This window comes from Equus asinus, chromosome 1 (assembly GCF_041296235.1).
Source record: "Equus asinus isolate D_3611 breed Donkey chromosome 1, EquAss-T2T_v2, whole genome shotgun sequence".
Taxonomy (NCBI): domain Eukaryota; kingdom Metazoa; phylum Chordata; class Mammalia; order Perissodactyla; family Equidae; genus Equus; species Equus asinus.
In genome coordinates this window covers 189,077,059-189,091,173 of record NC_091790.1, presented here as the reverse complement: position 1 = coordinate 189,091,173, position 14,115 = coordinate 189,077,059, and the positions used below count along the sequence as shown (strand labels likewise).

The 14,115-nt window shown below is 50.1% G+C and overlaps 1 protein-coding gene and 1 long non-coding RNA gene across 10 annotated transcripts in view; one reads left to right on the top strand and one right to left on the bottom strand.

Annotated features, from left to right (window-relative positions):
• LOC106829996 (solute carrier family 23 member 1-like) overlaps positions 1-730 on the bottom strand; it is a 50,691-nt gene extending 49,961 nt beyond the window's left edge. For 3 of the 9 annotated variants that reach the window (XR_006534687.2, XR_011504673.1, XM_070514048.1), the window contains exon 1: positions 387-713. Coding sequence is in view for 7 of the 9 variants with exons in the window: in XM_070514048.1 (XP_070370149.1) it covers positions 387-653 (267 nt within the window). In the remaining 2 variants the exon portion in view is untranslated. Of the gene's footprint in view, positions 1-386 lie in introns of all 9 variants that reach the window. The other 6 variants (XM_044780808.2, XM_044780777.2, XM_070514039.1 and 3 more) reach the window with 6 other exon arrangements.
• Positions 523-12,558, top strand: LOC139045709 (uncharacterized). The gene is made up of 3 exons (XR_011504683.1): positions 523-659; positions 1,504-2,048; positions 11,723-12,558. It is a non-coding gene; the product is annotated as an uncharacterized lncRNA (long non-coding RNA).
• The last annotated feature ends 1,557 nt before the right edge of the window (positions 12,559-14,115 follow it).

The following is a 14,115-nucleotide window of genomic DNA, read 5'->3' as shown; positions in this document are numbered from 1 at the left end:
CCTCTCTCCTTCCCTTTGCTTTGTTCAGAAAGGGCTTCTGAGCAAAGAAATTGTAACACTGAGAACCCTGGAAAACAAATATTTGGATTCAACAGAGACAAACCTAAGGTCAAAGGTAGAGCAAAGCGGCTCCTCCAGTTCTTCCTCAGTCCTTGTGGTTCATCCACAGGGTCAGCCCTGGAGAAATCTCTGCCTGTGGGGACCAGGTTGGAGGGCGGCCGCCACCCCTGTTTAATCACCTAAAATCTTGTCTAGACTGTGAGGCTTGGTCCTTAGCACTAATAAGGAATGGGGGCTTTAGGACTCCCTGCTGGCCCCTCGGGGCCTCTCTCTCCCTTTCTGCCTACCCCCTCTTCTCTTTCCCTCTCTCTTCTACCAGTACTCACCAGGAAGTCGGGGTGCTCACAGCTGGTCATGGCAGACTTCACGGCAACTGGAGGTCTCCTGTTGGCGTCCTCCCAGGGTGAAAAAAAAGGGAAGCCGCTCCAGTAGAGAAAGATTAACTTCTCAATGCCCGCCAAAATAATAAAAGTGAGAGGTAGGCAGGGATCCCCGGCCTGGCTCTGAGGAGGGTGGGGCCTCCTGGCTCCAGCTGCGGATCTGCAACAGACTCCCGCCACCCACACTGCCCCACCCCAGCCCTCTCCAGTCATAATTTGGTAAGTTTGGGTAATTGCAGAGAAGTTGATACCCCATGACACTAAGGGACGAATCAGGGCACAGCCTGTCAGGGTGTGGCAGGAGCTCACTTTCGGGAAGCCTAGTTCCCGGGAGCAGGAAAGGAGGGGGGTGAGGGGGAGGCTCTGGCTGAAGAGGCTTTTCAGTTTCGAAAGCTGATTTCTGGTGACTGGCTGAGCTGCGATGAAAGTACTGCAAAAGCAGCCCAACCAACATGGCCCTGAGATGCATTAATGAAGTCATGAGGGAAAGGGTATTACTGTTGACCTGGGAGCAGCCACTAGGGCTCAAGGGTGCAGCAAAGCCTCAGTGAGAGACTGAGGAAAAAATGCTTCTAATTCTTAGGTGCTTGTCTCCCTAACACCCAGAAACATCTAACAACTCAGCTTTTAGAGAGACGGGTCCAGGAAGGCATCGTCTTACCCTCATTCGGCAGAGGACACTTGACAGGCCCTCCTCGAAAACACGAGACAAACACTATTCCACAAAGTCCCAAGCAAACCAAGTGCCAGCTACTCGTGATGGTGTCATGTTCTCGAATGGGTGGCGCTGGGTCTCAAAGTTCAAAAAACACGCAGGACGCACATAGACATCATTGGAAGTTGGTCCAAGAGGGAGCACTGAGAAAAGCAACAATGAGATGCTTGACCAGGGAGAAGACAGACTTGATTTGGGTTGTGACAGAAAGCCAAGGTCGGAAGACAGTCAAAGGTCACTGAGTACCTAGCTTTACTAAATGCTTAACTATGTTGAATTGCTGCACCTTTTTTGTATTATCTTATTTAATGTTCGCTGCAAACTAGTATCCACATCCTTATTTTATAGATCAAGAAACGCAGGTGTTGATGGGGTGAGCTCTTTGCCCGAGGCTCATAGCAAATGCAGGAGCTGAGGTTCAAACCTAGACAGTCTTGTTCCACAGCCCGCGGGGCTCGAGGAGATGCTGGATGGAGACCTGCGAACCCTCTGGGTCTGGAGATCAGAAGGACAAGGCTCCAGGGAAGATGGCCCAGAGAGGGTAGACACCAAGGGGCTTCCTCAGCCTGCCCCTGAGAGGAAACGTGGGTCCTCTACAAATGGCACCCAGGGGCTCAACAGTCACTTGGAAGTGAAGGTGAGACTGCTCAGCCCCAGGAGGGCATGCACTCCACCGTCTGCTGGGTTCCCCTGAACACACGAAATGTGTGGTTCTCTGGGCTGCACAAGGTACAAGGTGGATGGATAGCAGGTGTCATCATCCACGAGGATCTCCACAGCGAGCAGCACAGGCTTCACTGCTGTAGGAGGGCCTGGCTGGTGGACATCAGAGCAGGGGCTGCCTGTCCTGCCCACCACAACCCCGCGCCACAGTCCTGCAAGCAGGGGCAAAGGTGGGTTCTTGTTGGACTTCTCTTTTCTCTGCCACTTTTGGGGTAACACGGAAGAAGGGGCATTCTCCAAGACGCTGCCCTCCCCACACTGAAGGTCTTGCCTTTCTTGACTTCGCCCTTCCTCCCCCCACCCCTCCTCCACCCCGCCGACTGTTTAGGTGGACAATTAACTCCCCTAGAGTGTGAGGAAAGATGGCACAGGCTTAGCTCCACAACTGAGGTAAATCATGAAGATGGTCTCCTGTTCCCCACTTCATTTGGCTGCCTGTTCACTGTATTCTAGAACCTTCCTCACTCTTCATCTTCAAGTCCTCTCTTCTGGGCCTGACACTCTTTATTTCACATGGTTCTCTTCACAAGTCCTTTCTGTGCTCACCCTGTGGCCTGCAGTCACTGCTGCTGTCCGTGTAGTCCCCACCCCCTCAGCAGCTCAGATGAGGAGCCAAGCCAGTACTGCTCCTTATCCTCTACCTCCCGCCCCTCAGAAGTGACTTCCACAGACTGTGGTCTCTCCACTCATTGCCTGGCCTGGATCCTGCCACCATCTCTCACACCAAAGCCACTGTTGTACCCAACAAATCTCAAACAGCTTCAGCTGCCCCAGCTACTGGCCTCACCCTCCTGCTCCAGCTGGAATCATCCTGCCACACACCACCATCCAATCACACAAGCCCAAGATTTGCAAAATACACACTACACATTCACAATAATTATTTATGACTCCATATTTTGAGTTACAGAAATCTAGCTCTAGCAATTACCTCAAGCAGTGAGAGGAATTTGTTTTAAGAATATGGGGTCTCTCTGGGAACCGAGGATCTTTCCTCAAACACCTGATGGAATTAAAACTCATCTATTACATTTTCACACATAAACTTCTAATCCCAAATTTGAGGCAGTTTCTCAGGCTGCAGGCACTTTTGGAGGAGAAAGGTGTTGGGCCCCTCCGTATATAATACATGATGGCCCCACTGGATGCACCATCTTTGTGTGTGGAGTAGGCTAAGCAGGAAGGCTTGACCTGGACCTTTTCTCCGCTGAGGTCAGATGAAATGGCAGTTGGCTGTTGTAGGAGACAATATGCCAAGGCATGGCCATGAGGAAAATCACGCCTGACAGCAAGCATGAAGAAGGCCAACAGAGCTTCTCAATTGTAGGTCAAACTAAACTGTGGGTGCAGCTTTTGGTTTTGCCATTCAGAATCCATTCAGCCTGCCCTCATTTTCCTCTGGGGAACCATCCTGATCCACAGCAATCAGCCCATGTGCTTCAAGCAGAGTTTACTCTGCCCCGTGGGTGCCCTGCAGTAGGGGATGGGGCAGCTGGAGCACCGCAAACTCCTGGCCACAGCCTTGGTTGGATTAGCGATGGGTATGGGATCCAACTAGAGCCACTGAGGTGCAATGAGATTTTTGCTGGGACTTTGGGGAGAGAGGCATTCTCTCTTTTTCACTAAACTTGAACCTGGAGGATGCCGCTGTATAGCTGCTGGCAGCCATCTGACAACTGTATAGAGCCTGAGAAGGAAGTCGACATGGAGAACAGAGTAGAGATGGAGAGAGACTGGGTCCCAGTGATATTTGATCCCATGTATCTAGCCATATACGTCAGCTGGTAAATTCTCTTTTTGGCTTAAACCAATTTGATTTGGGTTTTCTGTCACTTGCAACCAAAACACCAAACGACAAACTTACGCTTCTATCTCCAGTCTTAGACCAGTTCTTTTTCTTGAATTACGCAATGTTTGCTAAGTTTTTATCCTTCACTAAGAATGATTGTTAAAATTTCTAACAGTATTAAAAATAACTTAAACATTAGTTCTAATGCTAACCACCTCAACATATTTTTCCACTTCAGAATCAATTGTCTAAAATATGGCAAAAACAATCCAAGAGACTATTTAAAGGCCATTTGTCCATAAGATGCTTCACTTAAAGGAATACATTCATGCACTGCTTAACAATATTTTGGTCAGTGATGGATCACATATACGATGGTGGTCTCAAAGATTAGTACCACGTAGCCTAGGTGTGCAATAGGCTATACCATCTAGGTTTGTGTAAGTACACTCTGTCATATTGGCATAATAGGGACACCGCCTAACAACACATCCCTCAGAAGGTATTCCTCATCGTTAAGCATGCATGACTGTACCTGATTTCATATATTCTTGTTCTAAAGGGTCAAGAAACCAACATTAGCCATGGAGAGCGAGGTTTCCTAACATCTTTATAGAGCCCTGGATTGTTTCACCACAAATTGGAGTTGTAGAATTTTAGGTTTGGATTTGTAAAACTATTTGCTTCAAAGTTTGATCTGTGCAGCTTGAAAAGCTTCCTTGAGTGAATTGTGGCTTTTGATTTATGAGTTCCTGTTATAAACGATTCCTGTACTCTTGCTTAATTGAATCTCAGTTTCTAGAGCAGGGGTTGGACAACTATGACTCACCAGCCAAATCTTGCCCACTTCCTACTTATATAAACAGAGCTTCACTGGAACATATCCAGGTTCATTTGTTTCCATATTCTCTATAGCTACTTTTGGATTACAACGGCACAATTGAGTAGTTGTGAGGGGCCCAGAAAGCCTAAAATAAGTTACTACCTGGCCCTTTTCAGAAAAAGTTTGCTGACTTCTGTTCTAGAACCTCAGTCCAAAATTATACGTTATTTAGCGTGTAATTTTTCATCTTTAATTACACAATGTAGGCATGAGTTAAATAAATTTAAACAAAGCATAACTAAGTACTTTTTTTAAACCCTATGATCTCTTCAGCTGATATCAGCCTTTGCGCTCCTCTTCCAGAGCTCAGCATCCCACAGGCTTTTCTGTGCGTTCACTCTCACAGAGCACAGGCCTGACTCTGGGGCTGCTTAACAGGAACACCCCAACAGGCAGTTTGCCATTTATAATCGTTGTTCTCTGCTCTTAGGGAACTAACTGCTTCTGCTAACCCTTCAGCTCGTCTCTGTCTCTCAGTGTCCAAGCTCTTCTGTCGGACAAGCAGGGCCCAGGGAGGAATATCCAAGAGGGCTCTCAGGACCTGAATGCGATGGAACTGACCTGAGGGCTGTGGAACCAAGAGCTGAAATCAGCTTATGGAGAGTAGGGTTGAAAACCACTACTCTAATATAAGCAGGCAGATTCCAAAGTGGGAAGACAGGTTGCGAAATTTAACTGCTGCTCCAAGCTGCCCCTTCTCAGCAGAGGCAGGTCCTGCAGCCTGCTTTGGTGTCTTTATAATTGCAGCTCTTCCTTATGGCACACTCTGGGTCCCCAGGCCGGGTCACTGAGGCTCAGAGTGGAGGATGGGGCCTCAAGGCTGGGCGAGCAGAGACCAGGGAAAGTCAGATGGATTCTCATGCAGAGCTGCCTCTGGCAGGAGAGGTCCTGGCCTTATAGACTCCACCACCTTGAAGCTGTCTGATGGTGGGCCCCATCTGCAGCCTTCTCGTGTCATCTCGTGACCAATGTACCCAGAGGGCAGTATTCCAGAGCCCTTCTTAGCCACCCTGCTCCTGCAGGCCATCAGGGGATCTGGGAAACCAGAGGATGCCTGATAAACCAGAGGCTATGAGTTACGTTTTTAAATGCAAGCAACAGAAACTGACTCTGACCACCTTTAGCAAGAGATGGGTATTGTTGACGAAAATAATCCATAACTAATCTATAAGTGAAAATTTGGATGAGTTTATTCTGAGCTGAAATCTGAGGACCATGGCCCGGGGCCTTTCTTCCTGAAGGAAGAAAGGGCACCAAGGAAGTGGGGTGCACAGAGTGGTCATATACCCCCAAACAGGATGTTTCACATAGGATCGAAATGGCCCTTTTACAATAGTCGCGAGACAGCTCTGTCTGCACAGCGATTGATGGAAATAGCAGGAAGGTCTGCTGTCTCGGTGAACACAGCAGGATGGCAGGTCTGTTGTCTCCAGCTGAGTGGTCACAGGTGAGCACTGTAATCGGTTCCTAGCCTAAGGAAAGATGCTTAATCTTTAAGGAAATGCCAACGTTGGGAGGGGGAGGGAAGTTGCACCTTTATCTCAAAGGCCTTTGTTCTTGGCATAGGAAATGTATATACAATGCATGCTCAACGGGCACAGTCAGGCCCTTTTGGAAAAAACAAAGTCAGACCGAATTAGGTTTATATGAAATGGCTTCCTCATATACTCCAATATATCCTATTGCTTGCATTTTTTTTGTCAGTATTTATTTGAGAACTCGGTAGCTCACAGAATGAAGAGCTGAACAACCAGGCACTGGGAGGATAGCGATAGTGGGTCCGGGGATCACAGTGGCAGGGATCCATGGACTTTTTCTTGGAGGGAATTACTGTGAGGTGACTTGGCCCCACCCACCTTCTCCTCCTCGTGCCATCACTCAGAAGTCAAATTCCAAGGAGATGGGATCTGATTGGCCCAGTCTGGGTTGTGTGTCCTGCAGGCAGCCCACAGAGACTGGGGTGGAAGTGGGGTCCTGCCACTGGCAGCTCTCCAGGAGGCACAGAGAATGGGGAAGGGGAAGTATTTCCAAAGGAAAGAGAAGAAAGGCAGGAGGAAGATGCAGGAAGGAGGGGGCCACTCCCCACAGTCACCGTGAGAGGGAACATCCTGGGTGGAGGAGCCCAGGGAGTTTTCCCACGCAAATTCTATGCTGTTGCAGCAAGAGAACCTGCCACGGGGTCAGTAAGAAGTACAACAATGGAGTGTGCCTGCTTCCTGTGCTCCACTGGCCGCTGCAGAAGCACCTTCCACCTCCGTCTGCCCTGCTCGGCAGACACCTGGAAGGCGACAGTCTGCTGCCTACCCCCTTCCCCAAGAAACAGAAACAGAAGTTAATGCAGCTGTAGACACTGTTTTTGCATGATTGATGCATGCTTTCTGGGCAGGCATTTTCCTCTCCCCCTCCCATCCCCAGCCACCTATTCCAGAAGACATGTCACTAAGGGGGCAGGCAGGAACCGAGTTTAGAACAATAGGGTTAATTTCTGGAACCCATGATTTGTCAGACTGAGAGTCCTACCCTCCAGTGTGGGGACTCACCCTGTTGGCTGAGACCCCTCAGGCAGAGGGAACTGATCACAGACCCGAGAATGAGAGCCCTGACATTCGAGGGCACAGGGAGCTGGGTTGAATCATACACAGTGATGTGGAACCTCTTGGAGGCGAGGTTCAGGGTGACTCCCCCCGGCTGCGTGGGGGAGAGTCCCACAGAACACTAAATGCCCTGAGCAGATCCAGGGCCAAGGGCAGGACAAAGAAAGGGAGTGGTGCAGACTGGTAGAGGCTGCAGACCAGATGAATTCCTCATTTCTAGGAAAATACCAGAAAAAGAGGGGCATCAAGGGGCATTTTTAAGCCCCTATACCAGACTTGGAATTTCTAGATGAATGGACCGTCTTCCAGGAGAGAGAAGGGGCAGTTCCAAAAGTAGCAGCCAGGGGTCTGCCTCCAGGGCAGAGAGGTTTTTACCAAAACTGGCAGCCCTGGTGGCACTTGGCAGGTGTCACGGGCCATCAGGCAGGAACATCTCTTCCTGAGGCAGCCAAGACCGAGGGCCCCCAGTGCTCACCAAACGATCAGGAGACCTGGGCTTAATGCAATTTGAACTCAGGGGAGGATTCTGATCCCACAGCAAAGCTGGAGGGAACAAGGTGTAGTTCCAAGACAGCTCTTAAGAATTGAGGGCCTGTAAGTGTCTTGGTTGGCTGTGCTTCAAGGAGTGATTGACATTTCACGGGAGACTTGACCCATAAAGCCATGAACCCTCAGCCAAATGTGTGGAAGTGAGGTGTGCTTGGGAAGGTCTCAGGAGACAACGGGGAGCAGAAGCAGGAGCCATGATGGGCCCCCAGGATTCTAGACCCAGCTGACCCCTAACCTCTGCCATGGCAGACAGCCGAGGCCCAGGGATGGGATGGTGACTTAGGAAGAAGCAGATGAGGCTGGAGATTGGGGGCAGGAGCTAGCCCACAGTTATTGCTGCCTTTAAGGCAAAGACCACAGCAAAAGCACCCTACTCAGGTGAGACACTCAGAGGCTTATCTGAATTCAACAAAAGTTCTGCTGGGCCCCTGGTAGGAGAGGAGGGGCGGAGGGACGGGTGCAGTGCCCAGGTGGGAGGAGAGAAGTTGGCCCAGTGCCTAGGGTCCAGTGGCCATCCCTGAGAGACCCTGAGGAGTGTCTCACCCACAGGGCTAGGCACAATTTGTCTGGGGCAGAGCCCAGTGTCCCCCTTCTTCGTGGAGACACAAAGACTTATTAGGAAGACACTGTGGAAGGATAATGTTTCGAAATAATAATAGTGATGGTTCCTCAGGCAAAATATCACCATTTGTAGAGAGAGGGATTTCACCCCGCAGGTAGTTGAGGGGAAAGGGAGAGAGCAAGAGAACTCGGTGGGGTGGGGGTCTCCCAATGTGGGACTGTGCCCCACTTCATGATGGAGAGGCCAGCAAGACTCCAGAGAGGGACCATCTGTATGACAAGTGGCAGGGCCACAGACAGCACCCCCAGGACACTGAAGCAGCTGAATGATTCCTGGGTGCTCGAACCAAAGAGTCAGAGAATCTGAGGTGGTCAAGATGGCTGATGGGCCTGAAAGGACAAGGGCCTTCTCAGTGGGGACACACATGAACTGAAGAATGTAGAGCAGACAGACAATAGACACCTCAGGTGACACCTGTGAGCACAGGTGACTCAGGGCCAGATGGGGCCTTCCCTAAAGCCTTGGCACCACACAACTGCTCCAGAATTTAGCCACAAACTCCAGGAAAGGGGTGAACATCCACCATCCCAGTAGAATGGAGGTTCAGCATAAAAATTAACTTACTTTGTCCACCGGCACTTTTTGATTGAACTTCCTACCTGTTGTGGATGCCTTAAGGAGAAAGGAGGGTCAGCCTCTGCATCACCAGAAAATTTCTCCAGGAGTAGCAACTGTGGTTGCATGGGCCTTGGACGAAGCAGATTCAGTGTTTGTCCTCCCCACAAGCCACCTCCATCAAATGCTCAAATCAGGGACCAGTTATCATGGAGGGTGGCCCTTCGTTACACTATCTCCAATGTGGTACTTACACCGGTGGTGTCCTGGCACTGGGCTCCATCGCAGCTCCTCTGATATCACAGGGGTTGACTGCAGTAGAGTCAGTGGGAGCCCAGGTCTGAGGACCCTCCAGCTCCTGCATGTCCTCCCCACTCTAGTGTAAGCACCGGCTCCTGTTTCTGAACCAGCTGCAGCTGGGTGATGGGGGAGCCCAGAGCCAGAGACCTTCTGAGATCTGCGCTATAGACTGAATGTGTGTGTCCCCCCAGATTCATATGTTAAATCCTGATGCCCAATGTGATGGTATTTGGAGGTGGGGCCTTTGGGAGGTGATTAGGTCGTGAGGGTTGAGCCCTCCTAAGTGGAATTAATACCATTACAAAAGAGACCCCAGAGAGCTCCCTCGCTCCTTCTGCCATATGAGGAAACAGCAAGAAAGTCTATGAACCAGGAAGCAGGTCCTTCCCAGACAGTGAACCTGATGGCACATTACTCTTGGACTTCTGATCCACCATAACTGTGGGAAATAAATGTTTATAGTCAAAGCCACACAGTCCATGGTATTTTTATTAAAACAGACTAAGACTATCTGGCATGTGTGGAATTCCCCTTCGTTAGCTTTATAAGAAAAGAATAATGGTTTTGGCCTCTGGTCTTTTGTTTGTTCAATTCCTCTCAGTAGGAGTTTGACCTAAATAATTCTTGCATGCAGTATCCATCTTCTCTTTGATCACTTTTAACAGGGCTGAGAGGCAATGGAGCTTGGCCTACATATTAAAGATGCTTCTCCTCAGGAGCACACAAGGTGGCCATCATGGGTGGTTTCTGCCCAATTCTGACCAAGACCCACGTGTCCTCAGGCCTTTACTGAATGCCAGCCTGACAAGACGTTCAAAGGTTAACTCAGGGTCCACTAGTGTAAACATCCCTTCCCCCTTTATTGCCTCCACCTTCTTACAGAGAAATGTCCTCTCTGGGAAGTAGGATTCTAGATTATGAAAGCTGGAGGGAACTGGAGAGGACACTAAGGTCCTGAGAAGGAGGACAGCTGCTCGCTCCACGCTCCTCCTCTCAGTGAATGACACCGACATCCACCAAACGCCCAAGCCGGAGCTTGGTCCACCACATGCAGTCCTTCCCAAGCTCTGCCAAGTTCACCTCCTAAATATATCTCGTGTGTGTCCAGTTCTCTCTAATAGTAGCAAATCTATTAACTTCATCTAAGCCAACTTCATTGCTCCTCTTTCAGTTCTGCATCAGCTTCCTTAGGATTGTATGCACAGCAGTCTGGATAAACTCCTAAACATAAGTCTAGTCATGTCATTGCACTTTTTAAAACTCTTCCTGACTTACCTGTGCCAGGAGGACAGTAAAACAAATCCTTAGCAAGGCCTACAATGTCCTTCATGGTTTGGTTCCTCTGAGCCCCACTGCTCACCACTCCTGATCACACAGTGTCTGGAACACACAGTAGGACTCCAGAAATAACAGGTGAATTGAATCAAACAATCTAAGCTTATTCAGCATGTCTAAAACATGAACTTGTGACTCTGAACTCTTGGGCCAGGTCTTTGTCCAGAAAGAGGCGGACTTCAACACCTCTCCTTCCACTGCTCAAGATTCTGCCCACAAAACAACAGGGGATGTCTAATGGTACAGGCCGGGTTCTGGCCTCCTCTGCCTGAGCCAGGGTTGACAACATGAGGCTGACCACTTGCGGGGTCAACACCCAAGGCAGAAGATGCTGCTGTCATTGCCATAGTGGGAGGCACAGGGCTGGCTTTTCTCTAGAACTTTAGAAATCTCATCTCCATTTCAGAGGATGACATAGCTCCCCAGAGAGGGGCACAGCTTGACCAAGGCCTTTAGCCTCCATGCTGGTTTTAAAAAGTACCTGGGGTTTTGCTTTCACTTAGGTATGGTGAGGCCAGCAGATCAGGAGATGACTGTCATTGAAAAGATAGTGTGCTACTCACAGTTCCCAAGAGGACAGAGCACAGCATGCCAAACAGGGCCACACGGAGAGACACCAGGGTCAGACAGGAGGAGGAGGAAGCAAGGGGAAAGCACTGGCAAAAGCATTTACTGGGGTTTCTGCAGGGAAGGATGAGCAAGGCAGGGTAAGTAGCTTGCCAGGCTGAGGACTGGTGAGTTTGAACAATTCTGGAAGGCTCTGGGACTTAGCTGTGTCCTGAGTTGTCGGGTATGCAGCCCTGGGATGATCAGGGCAGGGGGACAGTGATTTGGCCAGATAAAGGAGGTCCCCTTAGATCTGCTCTGCGTTGAATCGAGGTGTGTAGAGGGCTGGGAAGAGGGATACAGCTGCGAATATCAAAGCAGCAGCACAGTCAGGCTTGGAAACTTGGGTTTGTGGAGAGGGAAGATAGCAAGGATTGCAGAAAGAGCCCTGCAAACTATGAACAGCAGAGGGAGGAGTGCACGGGAGAACTTCCGGTCAGGGCAACTGAAAAGTGAGGGGGACAGAACCTTCCCACGCTGAACTCGGAGGTCTAGTCAGTCCAGTGTCCCATGGAAGTTTCTTTGAAGGAAACTTGTGCACGTCTGCTTAAGTTTACACACCCTCCTCTTGATACTGTCTTGTTTAAGTTTGGGTTTCTTTTCTTTCCCAGGGTATTGAAAGTGCTAGACTTAGACCTTTATCTGCTCTGCATCTGATGTTCTGGAGAAGTACGATAGCCACTCTGGCTGCTGCAGAAGATGTGAATGAATTTCCTGAGCAAGTCCACTCTCTGGACCAACAGTCTAAAGAATTTTGGGGGTTTTGCTCAGAATCCTAAGACGAGGTCTGAGAGCCCTGGGCCACCAGGTCAAGCACACTTCTTCTAAGACAGCCTGGTAAAAGTGACTTCACTGGCCGGGACACCCTCATTGACCAGAGGGGATTCAGTGGGTGCTGTGCGTGAGTGTTGGGAGGGTGGGGAAGGGGGAGAAGGATAAACTTGAAATGGTGGGGCGGGGCAGGTGGAAATCCAAGGGCATCATTAATATTAGGTATTTTTTTGTGGTCATGTTAACTTTTAGGCTTAAAGCACACTCCCTAAGTAGAAGTGATGGCTTAGGAGCCTTGGGAATTAGAAGTAACTGTCTTGGCATAAAATGATCAAGTCACAAGCAGAAGCATGGGAAGAAGCCAGGACCCAGGCCAGGACAGCCTGACTGAGCTGTGGCTCAGGTCTCATCTTCCCTCCTGTCTCGGAAGTGGCAGCCACCATCCTTCATACAGTGTCCCTCCCCTGGCGAAGTCCTGACCCCGTTATGTCCTGAACCCAAAGTCAGTTGCTCTAATGCAACAGAGCATCCTCCTTCTGAGCACTGAAAGATGAGCAGCCAGCACTCAGAGCTGTCACTAAGCCTCCAATAATTAGCTTAAAATATGCTCCCAGACTGATGGACACTCTGGGAATCCAGAGGTGACATATTAGAGAATAAAGGAGATGAATCTGAGAAAAATGATTTTTGAAGGGAATAAAATAATGTCCTGTGGGAGGGCTGCCATTTATGCTGGATCTTGTTCAACCTGGGAGGGCTTCATAGAGGAAGCAGGCTGGAGGGAATAGGAGGGAGGCTGTGAACTGAAAGAACTGGAGGTGGGGTGGTGCTGAGGGCTCAGAGAGGTTAAACTCTGCTCTCTCTGCTGGATCCCCCCATGAGTCCCCACTGAAGTGGCTCAGGTTGCCATTCAAAGGATGGTTCTGTGGGGTGAAACCTGTCATGGTCCAGTGGGTGGCACTTTTGTTGATTTTACTCTTGATGACACACTTTCTCCCACAATCGTTTCCTGGCATAGAGACAGAGGAGGTGCTTCACTGACCTGCAGGCCTGGCCAACGGAAGGTGAAACCAATCTACGTGCCAATTTGGGGATGGTGGGAGCTGTAGAATGACTTCAGTGGGATCATTTGGGATGTTCTGTACTAGAATCACTCCTGGATTTTCTGCAGAGAAATATGTTTTCTGCAACTTTGGAGGCTTGTTCTTTTTGGCATTAGTTCTCTTAATTCTGGCCAGCCCCTCTGGGTTGCTCCAAAGAGCTCCAGTGCCCAGGCCGCTGCCCTCTCCCTTTCAGCTCCCACATCATTAAGACAGGCTTAGGCCACTCTTTGGGCTCTGGGGTGACCTTCTTGGTGCTGAGTGGGATGTCAGCTAACAGGCAGTGCAGCGTTGGCCTGTCCCTGGGGACGGTGCTGCAGTCTGGAGCCCCCGAGGGTGAGCGAGCAGCACAGCAACACGTTGTGGGCTCCCCTCCATGCAAGTGAGCCACGTGTGGGGCTTTTCCCTGAGCTCTCTCAGTCTTTGTCCCAGTCACTCCTGAGCCATCCGAGGATGGCTTCCACGGAGGAGTGAGTGCCTCTCTCTCAGTAGTGCCATCATCCATTCTTCACCATGTCATTCCTTTGGGAGAAGGTGCCAAGGAGCAGCTCTGCAGCTGCCTGTGCTCTGTAAGTACCTTGGACCTGTGAAGCTGAAAGCCCTCAAGCCTGGGCACACTGAGCACACACCGGCCCGTGCTGACCATGTGGGTGGATGGGCCCAGGGGAGGCAGGGGAACTGAGCCCCAGTACTCCTTCTTGGAAGTGCTCTTGCCCACCTCCCAGCTCAGAGGTTTGAGAGGATGCTGCATGTATGACAGGAAGCACTGGAGCTGGGACAGTCCTGGCTGCAGGAAACAGCTTCAAGCAGAGAGTTCCGTCAGAGAGCTTCCCTCCACCCTAACCTTACCACTGAGGTCAAGTGGGGTTGCTGCATGGTAAACAGCACACGAAGACTATAATCTTTGACTGGGCCCCCAGCCAGCATTCTCCTGGAAGACCCACACAATTCCTTCCTTGTTCTCTAGTTGGGGGACAGGGAGGGGCCTCCTTTGCTTTATCGCCTTGCAGCCTGCCAGAGCTTGTGTGATAGAGAACAAGGGTAGCAATGACACCCAGTGGAGAAATAGACACCAGCTCTCTTCTCCCTAGAGACACGCATTGGCCTGCCCTCTGCTTCACCAGAATTCTGAA